This window comes from Pseudophryne corroboree, chromosome 7, assembly GCF_028390025.1.
Source record: "Pseudophryne corroboree isolate aPseCor3 chromosome 7, aPseCor3.hap2, whole genome shotgun sequence".
NCBI classification, from domain to species: domain Eukaryota; kingdom Metazoa; phylum Chordata; class Amphibia; order Anura; family Myobatrachidae; genus Pseudophryne; species Pseudophryne corroboree.
Genome location: NC_086450.1, coordinates 83,721,983 through 83,741,339, shown reverse-complemented (window position 1 = coordinate 83,741,339; position 19,357 = coordinate 83,721,983). Strand labels below are relative to the sequence as shown.

Genomic DNA, 19,357 nt, shown 5'->3' with positions numbered 1-19,357 from the left:
ATATTACAGCAATTCTGGGATAATTTTGTGGTGCTTATTCCAAATAGGACATTGGTTTTGCTAGATTGGCTCTAATTATTGAGATACACGGACGAGAAATCAGAAAAACACAGTACACCAGTGGTTCCCAAACTTTTGTGAGTCACTGCGTATCTGAAATTTTTTCACGGCACCCCTAGGCCAAAAGTTTCTTATTGAGAAATTTAATAAGAACTATTAAATGAAGTACATTTTCTTTATATGTCATCCTTAGGTTTAATTGTGTGGTGAGGGACAAGATTTGCTCCTGTTTGTCCACATATTTTATGATTGGCAGCCACCAGCACTGGTTTTGCCTATTACTTTGACCATAAATAAGTTTAATTGGTCCTGGAGCACCAGTCCAAGGCACCCCTGCAAGTGTCCTGAGGCACCCCAGGGTGTCACGGCACACAGTTAAGGTGGGTACACACTAGTAGATATATCTGCAGATCAATTGATCTGCAGATATATCTATGTACGGATCGGGCAGTGTGCTATGCATACACACTGCCCGATCCATCGGGGGACTGACGTCATGAACTGGGCGGGCGGGCGGGCGCCCGCCCAGTTCACCTGTCAATCACCGCCGGCCGCCGCAGCATGTGTACGGGCGGTCGGACGACCGCCCCGTACACACACAGCGACGCTCCAATATATCGTTAGATATATTGGCCGTCGGCTGTGCTGCGCAGCCGACGCGATACGTCTGTGAACGACGGAGTTCACAGACGTATCGCCCGTACACACTGGCCGACGGTCCCGCAATGTATCGGCCGTTCAAGAGAACGGCCGATATATCGACCAGTGTGTACGGGCCTTTAGTTTGAGAACCACTGCAATAGACAATGCGAACCGCTCAACTGCCAGCTGTAAGTAACCGATCACTTACATTCAGAGTGGGGATATTCGGGAATGATCGTTGCATGAACACCTAGAACACTCGCATGTCTAACCTAGAATGTTCAGGTAGATTTTCATATGTCCGCTTTATCACTAAGGGGTCTATATACTAAGGCTTGGATGGAGATAAAGTGGACGGAAATAAAGTACCAGCCAATCAGCTCCTAATTGTCATGTTACAGACTGTGTTTGAAAAAAAAATGACAGTTAAGAGCTAGTTGGTTGGGACTTTATCTCTGTGCACTTTATCTCCATTCAAGGCTTAGTAAATAGACGTCCTAAGTTGTCTACTAATTGAGAGAGTCCATCATCTCAAGAACTAGAGCCAATTCGGAAAAAAAACTACTTTCATTTTTTAATTCAGCAACTCCAAAATACCCCAAATTCCTCCAAATATCCTTGGCAACTAAACAATTTTTTATTTTTTTTTGAGCTGTGCTATTGCAGTAATTTACTATAAACAAATCATTAGAAAACTGAAGGCACTGTGAATTTTACGTAATCTCAAACGCATCAATTTCTTGCAGAACGTAGTGTACAACACACTGTAGAGGTACTTAGCAGTGTGACGGTAGAAAAACCATATAAATATTTTATAAGCCTTTAACAGTTTTGCAATGGAAATCAATGAGCCTTCACATTTTGTGTAACATCATGCAAGACAAAGAAGAGAGGAGAAGTGCTCTGCGCAAAAGAGGAGAGAAAGTGTTTATCTGGTGAGAGAACCGTGAAGAATTATATTGTTCTAAATATCTGTGACTATTTATGAAACTGTGGTGATCAAGGGCGTAGCTACCATAGGTGTAGGGAGTGCAGCTGCTATGGGGCCCAGAGCTGGGAGGGGCCCACCATCCCTGTCAAAGTTACATGTGTCATATACATTTTTTTTAAATGTAGATGGTACATATAGCAGGGGCCCTTACAGACTTGCTTTTGGGCCAGCAATATATCTAGTTATGCCCTGGACTTGATCATTGTAATGTGGTATAAAATTAACTGGTGGGCATTATAATGTTATATAATATGAACTGGGGGCACTGTAATGTGTCATATTATGAACTGGAGGCACTACAGTGTGGCATAATATGAGCTGGAGGGCATTATAGTGTTACATTATATGAGCTGGGGCACTGTAATGTGGCACAATATCAAGTGGAGGCTCTATAGTGTGGTATAAATAGAACTGGGGGCACTGTGATGTGGAATAATGTGAACGTGGTACACTGTATGTTATTATGTGATAGGGGTTACTGTGTGGCATAATGTGTACTGGCAGCCCTACAATATGACATCATGTGAACTAGGGCATGGGGAATAACATTAACTAGGGCACTACTCTGAGTATACAATTAAGAACAGCTGCGGAGAGAGGTGTCTCTAGAAGCACTGAGACAAGGGCCCCTTCAAAATGTTGCTATGTGGTCCACAAAGTTCTGGCTACGCCCCTGGTGGTGATAAGCAGATTTTCACCTATCACTGCGATCTATCAATAAGATATCGCTGCACAAGAAAATTCTTTCCTTAAATTGAATTTTCTGACATTAACAACTCCTAAGGTGGCAATGACAGAAGAAGTGTGGCAATACTTCTACCACTCCCTGTGTTACAGGTGGCTTGCATGGGGAAAATAAAAATGTTATTGCTACTATATTTAGTATGCTGTGCTGAGAGACTGTATTTATTGAAATTTTAATTGGTAACATCAAATATTAGATAATAAAGTGACTTACAACACACACAATCCCATTGTTTCATGTGCTTGTTAAAACGGGAGCAGTATGATTTGCTGGCGCGTAGGATCCCGGCGCTCGTAAAACCGACACTGCGATCCCGAATGTTAATAAGCTGACAGGGTTGAGTAAAGGGTGTTCCCCCCTCTCCCCAAACCTCCCCTCTTGGTGCCTAACCCTAACCCACCCCCGTAGGTGCTTAAACCTAACCCCCCAACCCCGCTGCCTAAACCTAACCCTTAGAAGAGGGTCGGTATTCCGGCATCTGTATTTTGACGTCTGGGATACCGACAGCTGGGATCCTGACTGCTTCCCATTAAAACATAACTTTTATTTGATATTTAAGATCTGACCAGCAAAATAATAGTGTGTTACAACTGAAATGGATTTCCCATTACAACCACGGGTTAAAGTGAGCTGGAACGGGGCGGAACTGCGTTCCGTCAGTTCCACTTGGCGTTCCGTCTCCTCCGGCTCACCTAACCAGATGTGTGCCCGGCGCCACACAAGGAGATGCCGGGTGCCTGCTGAGATTGTGTTACCAGCGGGCGCCCGGCTCTCTTTCCACAGCGGAAGCCGGCGGCAGGAGCTCACTACTACATGGGGCAAAACTACAAGGGCTAACTACTGGGGGCTAACTACAGGGGCACATTACTACTGGGGGCATAACTACAGGGGCGCATTACTACTGGGGGCATAACTACAGGGGCACATTACTACTGGGGGCATAACTACAGGGGGCATTACTACTGGGGGCATAACTACAGGGGTTAAACTATTGGGAGCATTACTACTTGGGGCATAACTACTGGGGGCATTCCTACTTGGGGCAAACTACATTGGGCTAAACTACTGGGGGCATTACTACTGGTGGGCTAAACTACTGGCATTACCACTGGGAGCTAAACTACATGGAGCAAACTACATGAGGACTAAACTACAGGGGCTAAACTACTGGGGGCATTACCACTGCGAGGCTAAACTAAAGTAGAGATAAACTACTGGGGTCATAACTAAAGGGGCATTACCACTGGGGGATAAACTACTGGGGGCATAACTGCAGGGGCATTAACACTGGGGGCTAAACTACTGGGGGCATAAGTACTGGGGCTAAACTACAGGGGGCTAAATGACTACAGACGACATTACTACTGGGGGCAATACTACACAGGGGCATTACCATTAAGGGCATTACTAATGGGGGCACTACTAATGGGGGCATTGTAAAGGGGGCACTTCATAAGGGCCATCACTCCTGGTGACATAAGGGGCACTACTACTGGGGGCATTGCATAAGGGGCACCACTACTATGGGCTCTATATAAGGGGCACTACCACTGTGGGCTCTACCAGTACAGCGGACACTGCATAAGGAGCGCTACTACTGTGAGCATTGTAAAAGGGGCATTATGTGTATTATGAGGTGCTACTACTGTGGGCTTTATGTGTATTAGGGGTGCTACTACTGTGGGCATTATTACCATTGTGTGACCACACCCCTTTCTTTTTGAGACCACAACCCTTTTTGGGCACAATACCTTGATTGCATGGGCGCCGGGGGGAGGGGGGAGTCCCACCACCTCTCTAGGACCACTTTAAGCACTGATTACAACTAATGTCGAAGGGGCTAATTCAGAGATGTATTCAAACCAATGGTTTCCGCACATCTCCGATGTTAGTTGAACTGCGCATGCACAGGATTTGTACTTCACGTGTCCAAAATGGGCCCTGCATTGTCGGACACAGTTCCCCCTAAGCCGCAGCCTGATATCAAATGGGCGATAATAAGAATTTACTTACCGATAATTCTATTTCTCATAGTCCGTAGTGGATGCTGGGGACTCCGTCAGGACCATGGGGATAGCGGCTCCGCAGGAGACAGGGCACATCTAAAGAAAGCTTTTAGGATCACATGGTGTGTACTGGCTCCTCCCCCCATGACCCTCCTCCAAGCCTCAGTTAGGTACTGTGCCCGGACGAGCGTACACAATAAGGAAGGATCTTGAATCCCGGGTAAGACTCATACCAGCCACACCAATCACACTGTACAACTTGTGATCTGAACCCAGTAAACAGTATGATAACAAACGAAGTAGCCTCTGAAAAGATGGCTCACAACAATAATAATAACCCGATTTTTGTAACAATAACTATGTACAAGTATTGCAGACAATCCGCACTTGGGATGGGCGCCCAGCATCCACTACGGACTATGAGAAATAGAATTATCGGTGAGTAAATTCTTATTTTCTCTAACGTCCTAGTGGATGCTGGGGACTTTGTCAGGACCATGGGGATTATACCAAAGCTCCCAAACGGGCGGGAGAGTGCGGATGACTCTGCAGCACCGAATGAGAGAACTCCAGGTCCTCCTTAGCCAGAGTATCAAATTTGTAAAATTTTACAAACGTGTTCTCCCCTGACCACGTAGCTGCTCGGCAAAGTTGTAATGCCGAGACCCCTCGGGCAGCCGCCCAAGATGAGCCCACCTTCCTTGTGGAGTGGGCCTTTACAGATTTAGGCTGTGGCAGGCCTGCCACAGAATGTGCAAGTTGGATTGTGCTACAGATCCAACGCGCAATCGTCTGCTTAGACGCAGGAGCACCCATCTTGTTGGGTGCATACAATATAAACAACGAGTCAGATTTTCTGACTCCAGCTGTCCTTGAAATATATATTTTTAATGCTCTGACAACGTCCAGTAACTTGGAGTCCTCCAAGTCGCTAGTAGCCGCAGGCACCACAATAGGCTGGTTCAAGTGAAAAGCCGAAACCACCTTAGGGAGAAAATGAGGACGTGTCCGCAGTTCTGCCCTGTCCGAATGGAAAATCAGATATGGGCTTTTGTACGATAAAGCCGCCAACTCTGAAACTCTCCTGGCTGAAGCCAGGGCCAGTAGCATGGTTACTTTCCATGTAAGATACTTCAAATCTACAGATTTGAGAGGCTCAAACCAATGAGATTTGAGAAAATCCAAAACTACGTTTAGATCCCACGGTGCCACTGGGGGCACAATCGGGGGCTGTATATGTAGTACACCCTTGACAAAAGTTTGTACTTCAGGCACTGAAGCCAATTCCTTCTGGAAGAAGATTGATAAGGCCGAAATTTGAACTTTAATAGACCCCAATTTGAGGCCCATAGACAATCCTGCCTGCAGGAAATGTAAGAATCGACCCAATTGAAATTCTTCCGTTGGGGCCTTCTTGGCTTCACACCACGCAACATATTTTCTCCAAATGCGGTGATAATGTTGTGCGGTCACTTCCTTCCTAGCCTTAATCAAGGTAGGAATAACTTCCTCTGGAATGCCCTTTTCTTTTAGAATCCGGCGTTCAACCGCCATGCCGTCAAACGCAGTCGCGGTAAGTCTTGGAACATACAAGGTCCCTGCTGAAGCAGATCCCTTCTTAGAGGTAGAGGCCACGGATCCTCCGTGAGCATCTCTTGAAGTTCCGGATACCAAGTTCTTCTTGGCCAATCCGGAGCCACTAGTATTGTTCTTACTCCCCTTTTCCGAATAATTCTCAGTACCTTTGGTATGAGAGGCAGAGGAGGAAACACATACACTGACTGGTACACCCATGGTGTTACCAGAGCGTCCACAGCTATTGCCTGAGGGTCTCTTGACCTGGCGCAATATCTGTCCAGTTTTTTGTTGAGGCGAGACGCCATCATATCCACCTTTGGTTTTTCCCAACGGTTCACAATCATGTGGAAAACTTCCGGATGAAGTCCCCACTCTCCCGGGTGAAGGTCGTGTCTGCTGAGGAAGTCTGCTTCCCAGTTGTCCACTTGCGGGATGAACACTGCTGACAGTGCTATGACATGATTTTCCGCCCAGCGAAGAATCCTTGCAGCTTCTGTCATTGCTCTTCTGCTTCTCGTGCCGCCTTGTCTGTTTACGTGGGCGACTGCCGTGATGTTGTCCGACTGGATCAACACCGGCTGACCCTGAAGCAGCGGTTTTGCCAAGCTTAGAGCATTGTATATCGCTCTTAGCTCCAGTATATTTATGTGAAGAGACGTCTCCAGGTCTGACCATACACCCTGGAAGTTTCTTCCCTGTGTGACTGCTCCCCAGCCCCGTAGGCTGGCATCCGTAGTCACCAGGACCCAGTCCTGTATGCCGAACCTGCGGCCCTCTAACAGATGGGCACTCTGCAACCACCACAGGAGAGACAACCTTGTTCTTGGTGACAGTGTTATCCGCTGATGCATGTGCAGATGCGATCCGGACCATTTGTCCAGCAGATCCCACTGAAATGTTCGTGCATGGAATCTGCCGAATGGAATTTCTTCGTAATAAGCCACCATCTTTCCCAGGACTCTTGTGCATTGATGTACTGACACAGTTCCTGGTTTTAGGAGGTTCCTGACCAGTTCGGATAACTCCCTTGCTTTCTCCTCCGGGAGAAACACCTTTTTCTGAACCGTGTCCAGAATCATTCCCAGGAACAGCAGACGTGTTGTCGGGGTCAATTGAGATTTTGGAAGATTCAGAAACCACCCGTGTTGCTGAAGCACTACTTGGGTTAGTGCTACACCGACTTCCAGCTGTTCTCTGGACTTTGCCCTTATCAGGAGATCGTCCAAGTAAGGGATAATTAATACGCCTTTTCTTCGTAGAAGAACCATCATTTCGGTCATTACCTTGGTAAAGACCAGAGGGGCCGTGGACAAACCAAACGGCAGCGTTTGAAACTGATAATGACAGTCTTGTATCACGAACCTGAGATACCCTTGGTGTGAGGGGTAAATTGGGACATGCAGATAAGCATCTTTTATGTCCAGGGACACCATGAAGTCCCCTTCTTCCAGATTCGCTATCACTGCTCTGAGTGACTCCATCTTGAACTTGAATTTCTGTATGTACAGGTTCAAGGATTTCAGATTTAGAATAGGTCTTACCGAACCGTCCGGCTTCGGTACCACAAATAGTGTGGAATAATACCCCTTTCCCTGTTGTAGGAGGGGTACCTTGACTATCACCTGCTGAGAATACAGCTTGTGAATGGCTTCCAATACCGTCGTCCTTTCTGAGGGAGACGTTGGTAAAGCAGACTTTAGGAACCGGCGAGGGGGAGACCTTTCGAACTCCAACATGTAACCCTGAGATACTATCTGCAGGATCCACGGGTCCACCTGTGAGCGAGCCCACTGATTGCTGAAAATCTTTAGTCGACCCCCCACCGCTCCTGAGTCCGCTTGTAAAGCCCCAGCGTCATGCTGATGGCTTTGTAGAACCCGGGGCGGGCTTCTGGTCCTTAGCCCTTTGGGGAGACAGAGGGAGAGTTTGCCAGCACACACCAAAAGCGCTATAAATGTATATAAACAACCCTAAAAGGTGTTGTTTTTGTTATAAGCGCTTTTAATATATAAATATCGCCAATTTATGCCCCCCTTCTCTTTGTTACCCTGTTTCTGTAGTGCAGTGCAGGGGAGAGTCCTGGGAGCCTTCCTCACAGCGGAGCTGAGCAGGAAAATGGCGCTGAGTGCTGAGGAGAATAAGCTCCGCCCCCTTTTCGGCGGGCTTTTCTCCCGGGTTTTGAGAAATCTGGCCTGGGTTAAATACATACATATAGCCTTAATGGCTATATGTGATGTATTCTTTGCCACTAAAGGTATTTAATATTGCTGCCCAGGGCGCCCCCAGCAGCGCCCTGCACCCTCCGTGACTGGTCAGTGAGAAGTGTGTAGCAACAATGGCGCACAGCTGCCGTGCTGTGCGCTACCTTCATGAAGACTGAAGAGTCTTCTGCCGCCTGTTTCCGGACCTCCGATCTTCAGCATCTGTAAGGGGGGTCGGCGGCGCGGCTCCGGGACGAACCCCAGGATGACCTGTGTTCCGACTCCCTCTGAAGCTATGTCCAGTAGCCTAAGACTCCAATCCATCCTGCACGCAGGTGAGTTGAAAATCTCTCCCCTAAGTCCCTCGATGCAGTGAGCCTGTTGCCAGCAGGACTCACTGAGATTTAAAACCTAAAAAAACTTTTTCTAAGCAGCTCTTTAGGAGAGCCACCTAGATTGCACCCTGCTCGGACGGGCACAAAAACCTAACTGGGGCTTGGAGGAGGGTCATGGGGGGAGGAGCCAGTACACACCATGTGATCCTAAAAGCTTTCTTTAGATGTGCCCTGTCTCCTGCGGAGCCGCTATCCCCATGGTCCTGACGGAGTCCCCAGCATCCACTAGGACGTTAGAGAAATATCATTTACTGATCGGCAGGTGTGTACACACCATATGTCTGTGAATGGCGTCGTTCACAGATATATTACATTGGTCCTGCAGCATAACCGACGCCCGATATATCTGCAGATATATTGGCGTATCTGGCTGTGTGTATGGGCGACTTGCCGACTGCCTGTACACTTGCTGCAGGGACCGCCAGTGACTGACATCTCAACAGGGTGGGCAAATTCAAATGCCCGCCCAGTTGTGATGTCAGCATAGACAGCGGCCAATCAGTAAGTGTGTATGCTTCTGCCGCACGGATCATAGTGACAGTACCAATGTAATTTGTCCACTAGAGCAGCAGTCATCACCATTATCAGCACTACCCAATACTAGGTGCAAGTAACATTACTGAAATAGGTGTCCCCTCAGAATACGTGCGACTACGGTGTAACTGGCAACACGCACAGGAGACAGTTCCTTTATGTGTGTACACAGCTGCCAGCCGGTGATGGACATTTGACAGATGGAGAGTAACGACCAAGATGCAATTTGACTCAGAATCTCTCTCAGACAAATGCAAAGATGCGCATGTTCCCTGTGTCACGTGTGCAGTCTGTAAATAATCACCAAATGCGGCCGTATACAAATCAGGCTCTTGTTCTCGCTCTCTCTCCCTCATGAAACGTTAAATGTTAACAAAAACATTTAGCCCACAGCATCCATATTATATTAAGTAGCATAGGTGGTCATTCCGAGTTGTTCGCTCGTTATTTTTTTCTCGCAACGGAGCGATTAGTCGCTAATGCGCATGCGCAATGTCCGCAGTGCGACTGCGCCAAGTAAATTTGCTATGCAGTTAGGAATTTTACTCACGGCATTACGAGGTTTTTTCTTCGTTCTGGTGTTCGTAATGTGATTGACAGGAAGTGGGTGTTTCTGGGCGGAAATAGGCCGTTTTATGGGTGTGTGTGAAAAAACGCTACCGTTTCTGGGAAAAACGCGGGAGTGGCTGGAGAAACGGAGGAGTGTCTGGACGAACGCTGGGTGTGTTTGTGACGTCAAACCAGGAACGACAAGCACTGAACTGATCGCAGATGCCGAGTAAGTCTCGAGCTACTCAGAAACTGCACAGAGAAGTCTTTTCGCAATATTGCGAATCTTTCGTTCACAATTTTGATAAGCTAAGATTCACTCCCAGTAGGCGGCGGCTTATCGTGTGCAAAGCTGCTAAAAGCAGCTTTCGAGCGAACAACTCGGAATGAGGGCCATAGATCCAAGTAGGCTCTTCGTTAATTTAAGTCTATGTAGAATAACTGGAAACGATTCTTGGTACGTACACGACTCCCACAGTGCACTCATCAGCTATCCAGTGATCTGATATCTTATTATTGAATGGGCCTGCTTGAAAATAGGGACACCTTGGACAAGCAGGAGATGATGAGAGAATATTTATTTATTATTATTATTATTATTATTATTATTTATTACCAGTTATTTATATAAATCACACATTCCGCAGCCCTTTACAGAGAATAGTTGCCCATTCACATCAGTCCCTGCCCCAGTGGAGCTTACAATCTAGAGTCCCTATCATACGCACACACATTCACTAGGGTTAATTTTGGTGGGAGCCAATTAACCTACCAGTATATTTTTGGATTGTGGGAATAAACCGGAGAACCCGGAGGAAACCCACGCAAGTACACACAGTTAGGGCTATGGTGGGAATCGAACCCATGACCTCAGTGCTGTGAGGCAGGAATGCTGACCATTACACCATCCGTACTGCCCTACAATACAATACACTGCACTGACTATGGTCAAATGCACCCTAAATAACAATGTTTGATCATTTGTAATCAATATAGCAGATTCTCTGCCTGTTATCCATTTTCAACATGAAGATAAATATGGATTCCCCCCTATATAGAAATTGCTCTCACTTAAGTGCATATTAGTGTGAAAAACTGGAAAGGTTAATTAGGAATGCGTGTAGCATCCAGCTTTCAGGATGCCAGTGTTTATGTGACCGACGCTGGAATCCCGACACTACACAGGAAGACGGCGCCAGGCCACTGACAGCCAACATCCCAAAGGTGAGTATCGGGGTGGGAGGTAGGGCTAGAAACTGGGGGAAGGGGGGGTTAACCTTAGCCGCCACCCCCAGGGTTAGCCATAGCTACCAACCCTGGGGGGTTTGTCTAGTCACCACTGCTGGAGGGTTAGGGTAGGGGACAGGTTGGCGTGGAGGTGTAAATACTTGCTCTCTCCGATGTCAGGATCTTCAATGTCAGGATGCCGTGGTCGGTCAAGTGACCACCGACATACCGACCACCGGGATATAGCATGTATTCTGTTAATTATATATCTACAGTGTATATAAAAATGGATATGTGTATGTAAAATACAATACTAGATATATAATAGCTGCAGTACAAACATATTAGAAAGATTCTGATTCTGATTCTTCAATGCCGGTAAAACATTCTATCATATCATATCAAGACTAATAGAGAACTACCAAAGGTACCTCATACTTCATATGTATGAAGCACGGTCACCCCCCCTGATACGTGCCCATTAATATCAGGGGGGGTGACCGTGCTTCAAAACTGTTACAAATGGAGGCAAGGTGGATAGTGTATCTTGATGTTATTCACCCAAAGGGTTTAAATTAGGGATGTGCACTTGAAATTTTTCGGGTTTTGTGTTTTGGTTTTGGGTTCGGTTCCGCGGCCGTGTTTTGGGTTCGACCGCGTTTTGGCAAAACCTCACCGAATTTTTTTTGTCGGATTCGGGTGTGTTTTGGATTCGGGTGTTTTTTTAAAAAAACCCTAAAAAACAGCTTAAATCATAGAATTTGGGGGTCATTTTGATCCCAAAGTATTATTAACCTCAAAAACCATAATTTCCACTCATTTTCAGTCTATTCTGAATACCTCACACCTCACAATATTATTTTTAGTCCTAAAATTTGCACCGAGGTCGCTGGATGACTAAGCTAAGCGACCCTAGTGGCCGACACAAACACCTGGCCCATCTAGGAGTGGCACTGCAGTGTCACGCAGGATGGCCCTTCCAAAAAACACTCCCCAAACAGCACATGACGCAAAGAAGAAAAAAAGAGGCGCAATGAGGTAGCTGTGTGAGTAAGCTAAGCGACCCTAGTGGCCGACACAAACACCTGGCCCATCTAGGAGTGGCACTGCAGTGTCACGCAGGATGGCCCTTCCAAAAAACACTCCCCAAACAGCACATGACGCAAAGAAGAAAAAAAGAGGCGCAATGAGGTAGCTTTGTGAGTAAGATAAGCGACCCTAGTGGCCGACACAAACACCTGGCCCATCTAGGAGTGGCACTGCAGTGTCACGCAGGATGGCCCTTCCAAAAAACACTCCTCAAACAGCACATGACGCAAAGAAGAAAAAAAGAGGCGCAATGAGGTAGCTGTGTGAGTAAGCTAAGCGACCCTAGTGGCCGACACAAACACCTGGCCCATCTAGGAGTGGCACTGCAGTGTCACGCAGGATGGCCCTCCCAAAAAACACTCCCCAAACAGCACATGACGCAAAGAAGAAAAAAAGAGACGCAATGAGGTAGCTGTGTGAGTAAGCTAAGCGACCCTAGTGGCCGACACAAACACCTGGCCCATCTAGGAGTGGCACTGCAGTGTCACGCAGGATGGCCCTTCCAAAAAACACTCCCCAAACAGCACATGACGCAAATAAAAATGAAAGAAAAAAGAGGTGCAAGATGGAATTGTCCTTGGGCCCTCCCACCCACCCTTATGTTGTATAAACAGGACATGCACACTTTAACCAACCCATCATTTCAGTGACAGGGTCTGCCACACGACTGTGACTGAAATGACGGGTTGGTTTGGACCCCCACCGAAAAAGAAGCAATTAATCTCTCCTTGCACAAACTGGCTCTACAGAGGCAAGATGTCCACCTCATCATCATCCTCCGATATATCACCGTGTACATCCCGCTCCTCACAGATTATCAATTCGTCCCCACTGGAATCCACCATCTCAGCTCCCTGTGTACTTTGTGGAGGCAATTGCTGCTGGTCAATGTCTCCACGGAGGAATTGATTATAATTCATTTTAATGAACATCATCTTCTCCACATTTTCTGGAAGTAACCTCGTACGCAGATTGCTGACAAGGTGAGCGGCGGCACTAAACACTCTTTCGGAGTACACACTTGTGGGAGGGCAACTTAGGTAGAATAAAGCCAGTTTGTGCAAGGGCCTCCAAATTGCCTCTTTTTCCTGCCAGTATAAGTACGGACTGTCTGACGTGCCTACTTGGATGCGGTCACTCATATAATCCTCCACCATTCTTTCAATGGTGAGAGAATCATATGCAGTGACAGTAGACGACATGTCCGTAATCTTTGTCAGGTCCTTCAGTCCGGACCAGATGTCAGCATCAGCAGTCGCTCCAGACTGCCCTGCATCACCGCCAGCGGGTGGGCTCAGAATTCTGATCCTTTTCCTCGCACCCCCAGTTGCGGGAGAATGTGAAGGAGGAGATGTTGACAGGTCGCGTTCCGCTTGACTTGACAATTTTGTCACCAGCAGGTCTTTGAACCCCAGCAGACTTGTGTCTGCCGGAAAGAGAGATCCAAGGTAGGTTTTAAATCTAGGATCGAGCACGGTGGCCAAAATGTAGTGCTCTGATTTCAACAGATTGACCACCCGTGAATCCTTGTTAAGCGAATTAAGGGCTCCATCCACAAGTCCCACATGCCTAGCGGAATCGCTCCCTTTTAGCTCCTCCTTCAATGCCTCCAGCTTCTTCTGCAAAAGCCTGATGAGGGGAATGACCTGACTCAGGCTGGCAGTGTCTGAACTGACTTCACGTGTGGCAAGTTCAAAAGGTTGCAGAACCTTGCACAACGTTGAAATCATTCTCCACTGCGCTTGAGACAGGTACATTCCACCTCCTATATCGTGCTCAATTGTATAGGCTTGAATGGCCTTTTGCTGCTCCTCCAACCTCTGAAGCATATAGAGGGTTGAATTCCACCTCGTTACCACTTCTTGCTTCAGATGATGGCAGGGCAGGTTCAGGCGTTTTTGGTGGTGCTCCAGTCTTCTGTACGTGGTGCCTGTACGCCGAAAGTGTCCCGCAATTCTTCTGGCCACCGACAGCATCTCTTGCACGCCCCTGTCGTTTTTTAAAAAATTCTGCACCACCAAATTCAAGGTATGTGCAAAACATGGGACGTGCTGGAATTTGCCCATATTTAATGCACACACAATATTGCTGGCGTTGTCCGATGCCACAAATCCACAGGAGAGTCCAATTGGGGTAAGCCATTCCGCGATGATCTTCCTCAGTTGCCGTAAGAGGTTTTCAGCTGTGTGCGTATTCTGGAAACCGGTGATACAAAGCGTAGCCTGCCTAGGAAAGAGTTGGCGTTTGCGAGATGCTGCTACTGGTGCCGCCGCTGCTGTTCTTGCGGCGGGAGTCCATACATCTACCCAGTGGGCTGTCACAGTCATATAGTCCTGACCCTGCCCTGCTCCACTTGTCCACATGTCCGTGGTTAAGTGGACATTGGGTACAACTGCATTTTTTAGGACACTGGTGAGTCTTTTTCTGACGTCCGTGTACATTCTCGGTATCGCCTGCCTAGAGAAGTGGAACCTAGATGGTATTTGGTAACGGGGGCACACTGCCTCAATAAATTGTCTAGTTCCCTGTGAACTAACGGCGGATACCGGACGCACGTCTAACACCAACATAGTTGTCAAGGCCTCAGTTATCCGCTTTGCAACAGGATGACTGCTGTGATATTTCATCTTCCTCGCAAAGGACTGTTGGACAGTCAATTGCTTGGTGGAAGTAGTAAAAGTGGGCTTACAACTTCCCCTCTGGGATGACCATCGACTCCCAGCAGCAACAACAGCAGCGCCAGCAGCAGTAGGCGTTACACGCAAGGATGCATCGGAGGAATCCCAGGCAGGAGAGGACTCGTCAGAATTGCCAGTGACATGGCCTGCAGGACTATTGGCATTCCTGGGTAAGGAGGAAATTGACACTGAGGGAGTTGGTGGGGTGGTTTGCGTGAGCTTGGTTACAAGAGGAAGGGATTTACTGGTCAGTGGACTGCTTCCGCTGTCACCCAAAGTTTTTGAACTTGTCACTGACTTATTATGAATGCGCTGCAGGTGACGTATAAGGGAGGATGTTCCGAGGTGGTTAACGTCCTTACCCCTACTTATTACAGCTTGACAAAGGCAACACACGGCTTGACACCTGTTGTCCGCATTTCTGTTAAAATACTTCCACACCGAAGAGCTGATTTTTTTGGTATTTTCACCAGGCATGTCAATGGCCATATTCCTCCCATGGACAACAGGTGTCTCCCCGGGTGCCTGACTTAAACAAACCACCTCACCATCAGAATCCTCCTGGTCAATTTCCTCCCCAGCGCCAACAACACCCATATCCTCCTCATCCTGGTGTACTTCAACACTGACATCTTCAATCTGACTATCAGGAACTGGACTGCGGGTGCTCCTTCCAGCACTTGCAGGGGGCGTGCAAATGGTGGAAGGCGCATGCTCTTCACGTCCAGTGTTGGGAAGGTCAGGCATCGCAACCGACACAATTGGACTCTCCTTGTGGATTTGGGATTTCGAAGAACGCACAGTTCTTTGCGGTGCTTTTGCCAGCTTGAGTCTTTTCATTTTTCTAGCGAGAGGCTGAGTGCTTCCATCCTCATGTGAAGCTGAACCACTAGCCATGAACATAGGCCAGGGCCTCAGCCGTTCCTTGCCACTCCGTGTGGTAAATGGCATATTGGCAAGTTTACGCTTCTCCTCCGACAATTTTATTTTAGGTTTTGGAGTCCTTTTTTTACTGATATTTGGTGTTTTGGATTTTACATGCTCTGTACTATGACATTAGGCATCGGCCTTGGCAGACGACGTTGCTGGCATTTCATCGTCTCGGCCATGACTAGTGGCAGCAGCTTCAGCACGAGGTGGAAGTGGATCTTGATCTTTCCCTAATTTTGGAACCTCAACATTTTTGTTCTCCATATTTTAATAGGGACAACTAAAAGGCACCTCAGGTAAACAATGGAGATGGATGGATACTAGTATACTTATGGATGGACTGCCGAGTGCCGACACAGAGGTAGCTACAGCCGTGGACTACCGTACTGTGTCTGCTGCTAATATAGACTGGATGATAATGAGATGAAATCAATATATATGTATATATAATATCACTAGTACTGCAGCCGGACAGGTATATATTATATATTTATTATGTAATGACTGATGACGGACCTGCTGGACACTGTCAGCTCAGCAGCACCGCAGACTGCTACAGTAAGCTACTATAGTAGTATGTATAAAGAAGAAAGAAAAAAACAACAACCACGGGTAGGTGGTATACAATTATGGATGGACTGCCGAGTGCCGACACAGAGGTAGCTACAGCCGTGGACTAACGTACTGTGTCTGCTGCTAATATAGACTGGATGATAATGAGATGAAATCAATATATATGTATATATAATATCACTAGTACTGCAGCCGGACAGGTATATATTATATATTTATTATGTAATGACTGATGACGGACCTGCTGGACACTGTCAGCTCAGCAGCACCGCAGACTGCTACAGTAAGCTACTATAGTAGTATGTATAAAGAAGAAAGAAAAAAACAACAACCACGGGTAGGTGGTATACAATTATGGATGGACTGCCGAGTGCCGACACAGAGGTAGCTACAGCCGTGGACTAACGTACTGTGTCTGCTGCTAATATAGACTGGATGATAATGAGATGAAATCAATATATATGTATATATAATATCACTAGTACTGCAGCCGGACAGGTATATATTATATATTTATTATGTAATGACTGATGACGGACCTGCTGGACACTGTCAGCTCAGCAGCACCGCAGACTGCTACAGTAAGCTACTATAGTAGTATGTATAAAGAAGAAAGAAAAAAACAACAACCACGGGTAGGTGGTATACAATTATGGATGGACTGCCGAGTGCCGACACAGAGGTAGCTACAGCCGTGGACTAACGTACTGTGTCTGCTGCTAATATAGACTGGATGATAATGAGATGAAATCAATATATATGTATATATAATATCACTAGTACTGCAGCCGGACAGGTATATATTATATATTTATTATGTAATGACTGATGACGGACCTGCTGGACACTGTCAGCTCAGCAGCACCGCAGACTGCTACAGTAAGCTACTATAGTAGTATGTATAAAGAAGAAAGAAAAAAACAACAACTACGGGTAGGTGGTATACAATTATGGATGGACTGCCGAGTGCCGACACAGAGGTAGCTACAGCCGTGGACTAACGTACTGTGTCTGCTGCTAATATAGACTGGATGATAATGAGATGAAATCAATATATATGTATATATAATATCACTAGTACTGCAGCCGGACAGGTATATATTATATATTTATTATGTAATGACTGATGACGGACCTGCTGGACACTGTCAGCTCAGCAGCACCGCAGACTGCTACAGTAAGCTACTATAGTAGTATGTATAAAGAAGAAAGAAAAAAATAAAAAAAACACGGGTAGGTGCTAGGTGGTATACAATATTATATATATATTATATACAATTATATATATATATATAATATATATTAAACTCACAAACTGGTGGTGATTTATTAAACTGGTGGTCAGGTCACTGGTCACACTATCAGCAACTTGCAAGTAGTACTCCTGAGTCCTAAGCAGACAATCACAATATATATTATACTGGTGGTCAGTGTGGTCACAAACAATGGCAGTGTGGCTGGCACTCTGGCAGTAAAAGTGTGCACTGTACGTTATATGTACTCCTGAGTCCTGAGTCCTGCTCTCAGACTCTAACTGCTCCCCACTGTCAGTGTCTCCCCCACAAGTCAGATAATACAGTCACACTATCTCTCTCTATCACTTCAGCAAGTACTAGTAGTAGTAGTACTCCTCCTAATGCTCCCCAAATTACTACTGTGTCTCTCTCTGTCTCACTCTCTTCTCGAATCTCTATAAACGGAGAGGACGCCAGACACGTCCTCTCCCTATGAATCTCAATGCACGTGTGAAAAATGGCGGCGACGCGCGGCTCCTTATATAGAATCCGAGTCTCGCGATAGAATCCGAGCCTCGCGAGAATCCGACAGCGTGATGATGACGTTCGGGCGCGCTCGGGTTAACCGAGCAAGGCGGGAAGATCCGAGTCGCTCGGACCCGTGTAAAAAAACATGAAGTTCGGGCGGGTTCGGATTCCGAGGAACCGAACCCGCTCATCTCTAATTCTAAGTAGTGTCATGTAGCTTGTATTTATTTGTATGCGATCCGGTTTCCATGGTGATGGGTCTTTTCTTTCAGTGCGCTGACGGCACTATCACATCATTTCCGTTCGACTGACCGGATGTTCGGGTCCGGACTGTTTCTCAACATACACGTGGGGGTTCTATAAAGGTAGGATTATTTTAAATGTATTCTAATAAAGCCTGACGACAGTGGAGTGCCACTGAAACGTTGCTCTGCTCAAATCGCTGATGTGTCTGTGATCATTGCAATTTGCCGTGAGTGCCACGTCTTTTTCTCGTATATATATATATATATATATATATATATATATATAATAGTCATACAAGTGTTTAAGTTCTATTTCTAAGACTTTTTAAAGTGCATTTGGCTGGAGTGTAATCCCTACAACCAGTCTAACTCCTGCTTGTTTGAGACGTCCTCAGTGTTGAAATGGACAGGGGTTTAACCTGCAGCCAACTAGAGTAACGGAATGGTCCCAGTATGAGGAGATGACTGTCCTGTTCATGTGGCTCTGACAATGACTGGGGACGCATTGCATGAGAAATAACTGGAATGACACAGTTTGCATTTCCGGTTACCAAAGGACACATTTATAATTAAGATGGCTACAGCATATTATTGGAGGTACGATGCAGAACCCCCAACTGTGGGTATAAATAGTAGGGAGAGTGTAATGTTTTGCACCTGGACCCAGTAATTAAACATTTATAAAAGCAAATAATGGGGCAGATGTATTAAGCCTGGAGAAGTGATAAAGCAGTGATAAGTGCCAGGTGATAACGCACCAGCCAATCATTACGGGTTTAAAAAAATGACAGTCAGGAGCTGATTGGCTGGTGTGTTATCACCTTCCACTTATCATTGCTTTATCACTTCTCCAGGCTTAATACATCTGCCCCACAGTATGAAATGCAATGGATGGCCTTACCTGCTCTCTGCATCAGCACTGCATTTTGGAGAAAGCAGCTCAAATGATTTGGTAAATTTCACAACCTAAAACAAAACAATTCATGGTTACTTGATGGCATCATCAGTCTGTACGTGTTTTATGTGTTAAAGGGGAGTTGTAGTAAGATAGTTGGCTAGTGGTACTGTAAGTATGGCACCACAACTGTCACCATGAGATCTCACACCACTACTGTGTTTTCAGACTATCACAGGCTCCCCACTTGTTGCCT

At 46.4% G+C, this 19,357-nt stretch overlaps 1 protein-coding gene across 4 annotated transcripts in view; it reads right to left on the bottom strand.

The window, feature by feature from the left end:
- The window catches only part of PDE11A (phosphodiesterase 11A), a 1,092,065-nt gene that overhangs the window by 530,783 nt on the left and 541,925 nt on the right, over positions 1-19,357 (bottom strand). For all 4 annotated transcript variants that reach the window (XM_063933388.1, XM_063933389.1, XM_063933390.1 and 1 more), the window contains exon 5: positions 19,108-19,172. In XM_063933388.1, coding sequence (XP_063789458.1) covers positions 19,108-19,172 — 65 coding nt within the window. The remainder of the gene's footprint in view (positions 1-19,107; positions 19,173-19,357) is intronic.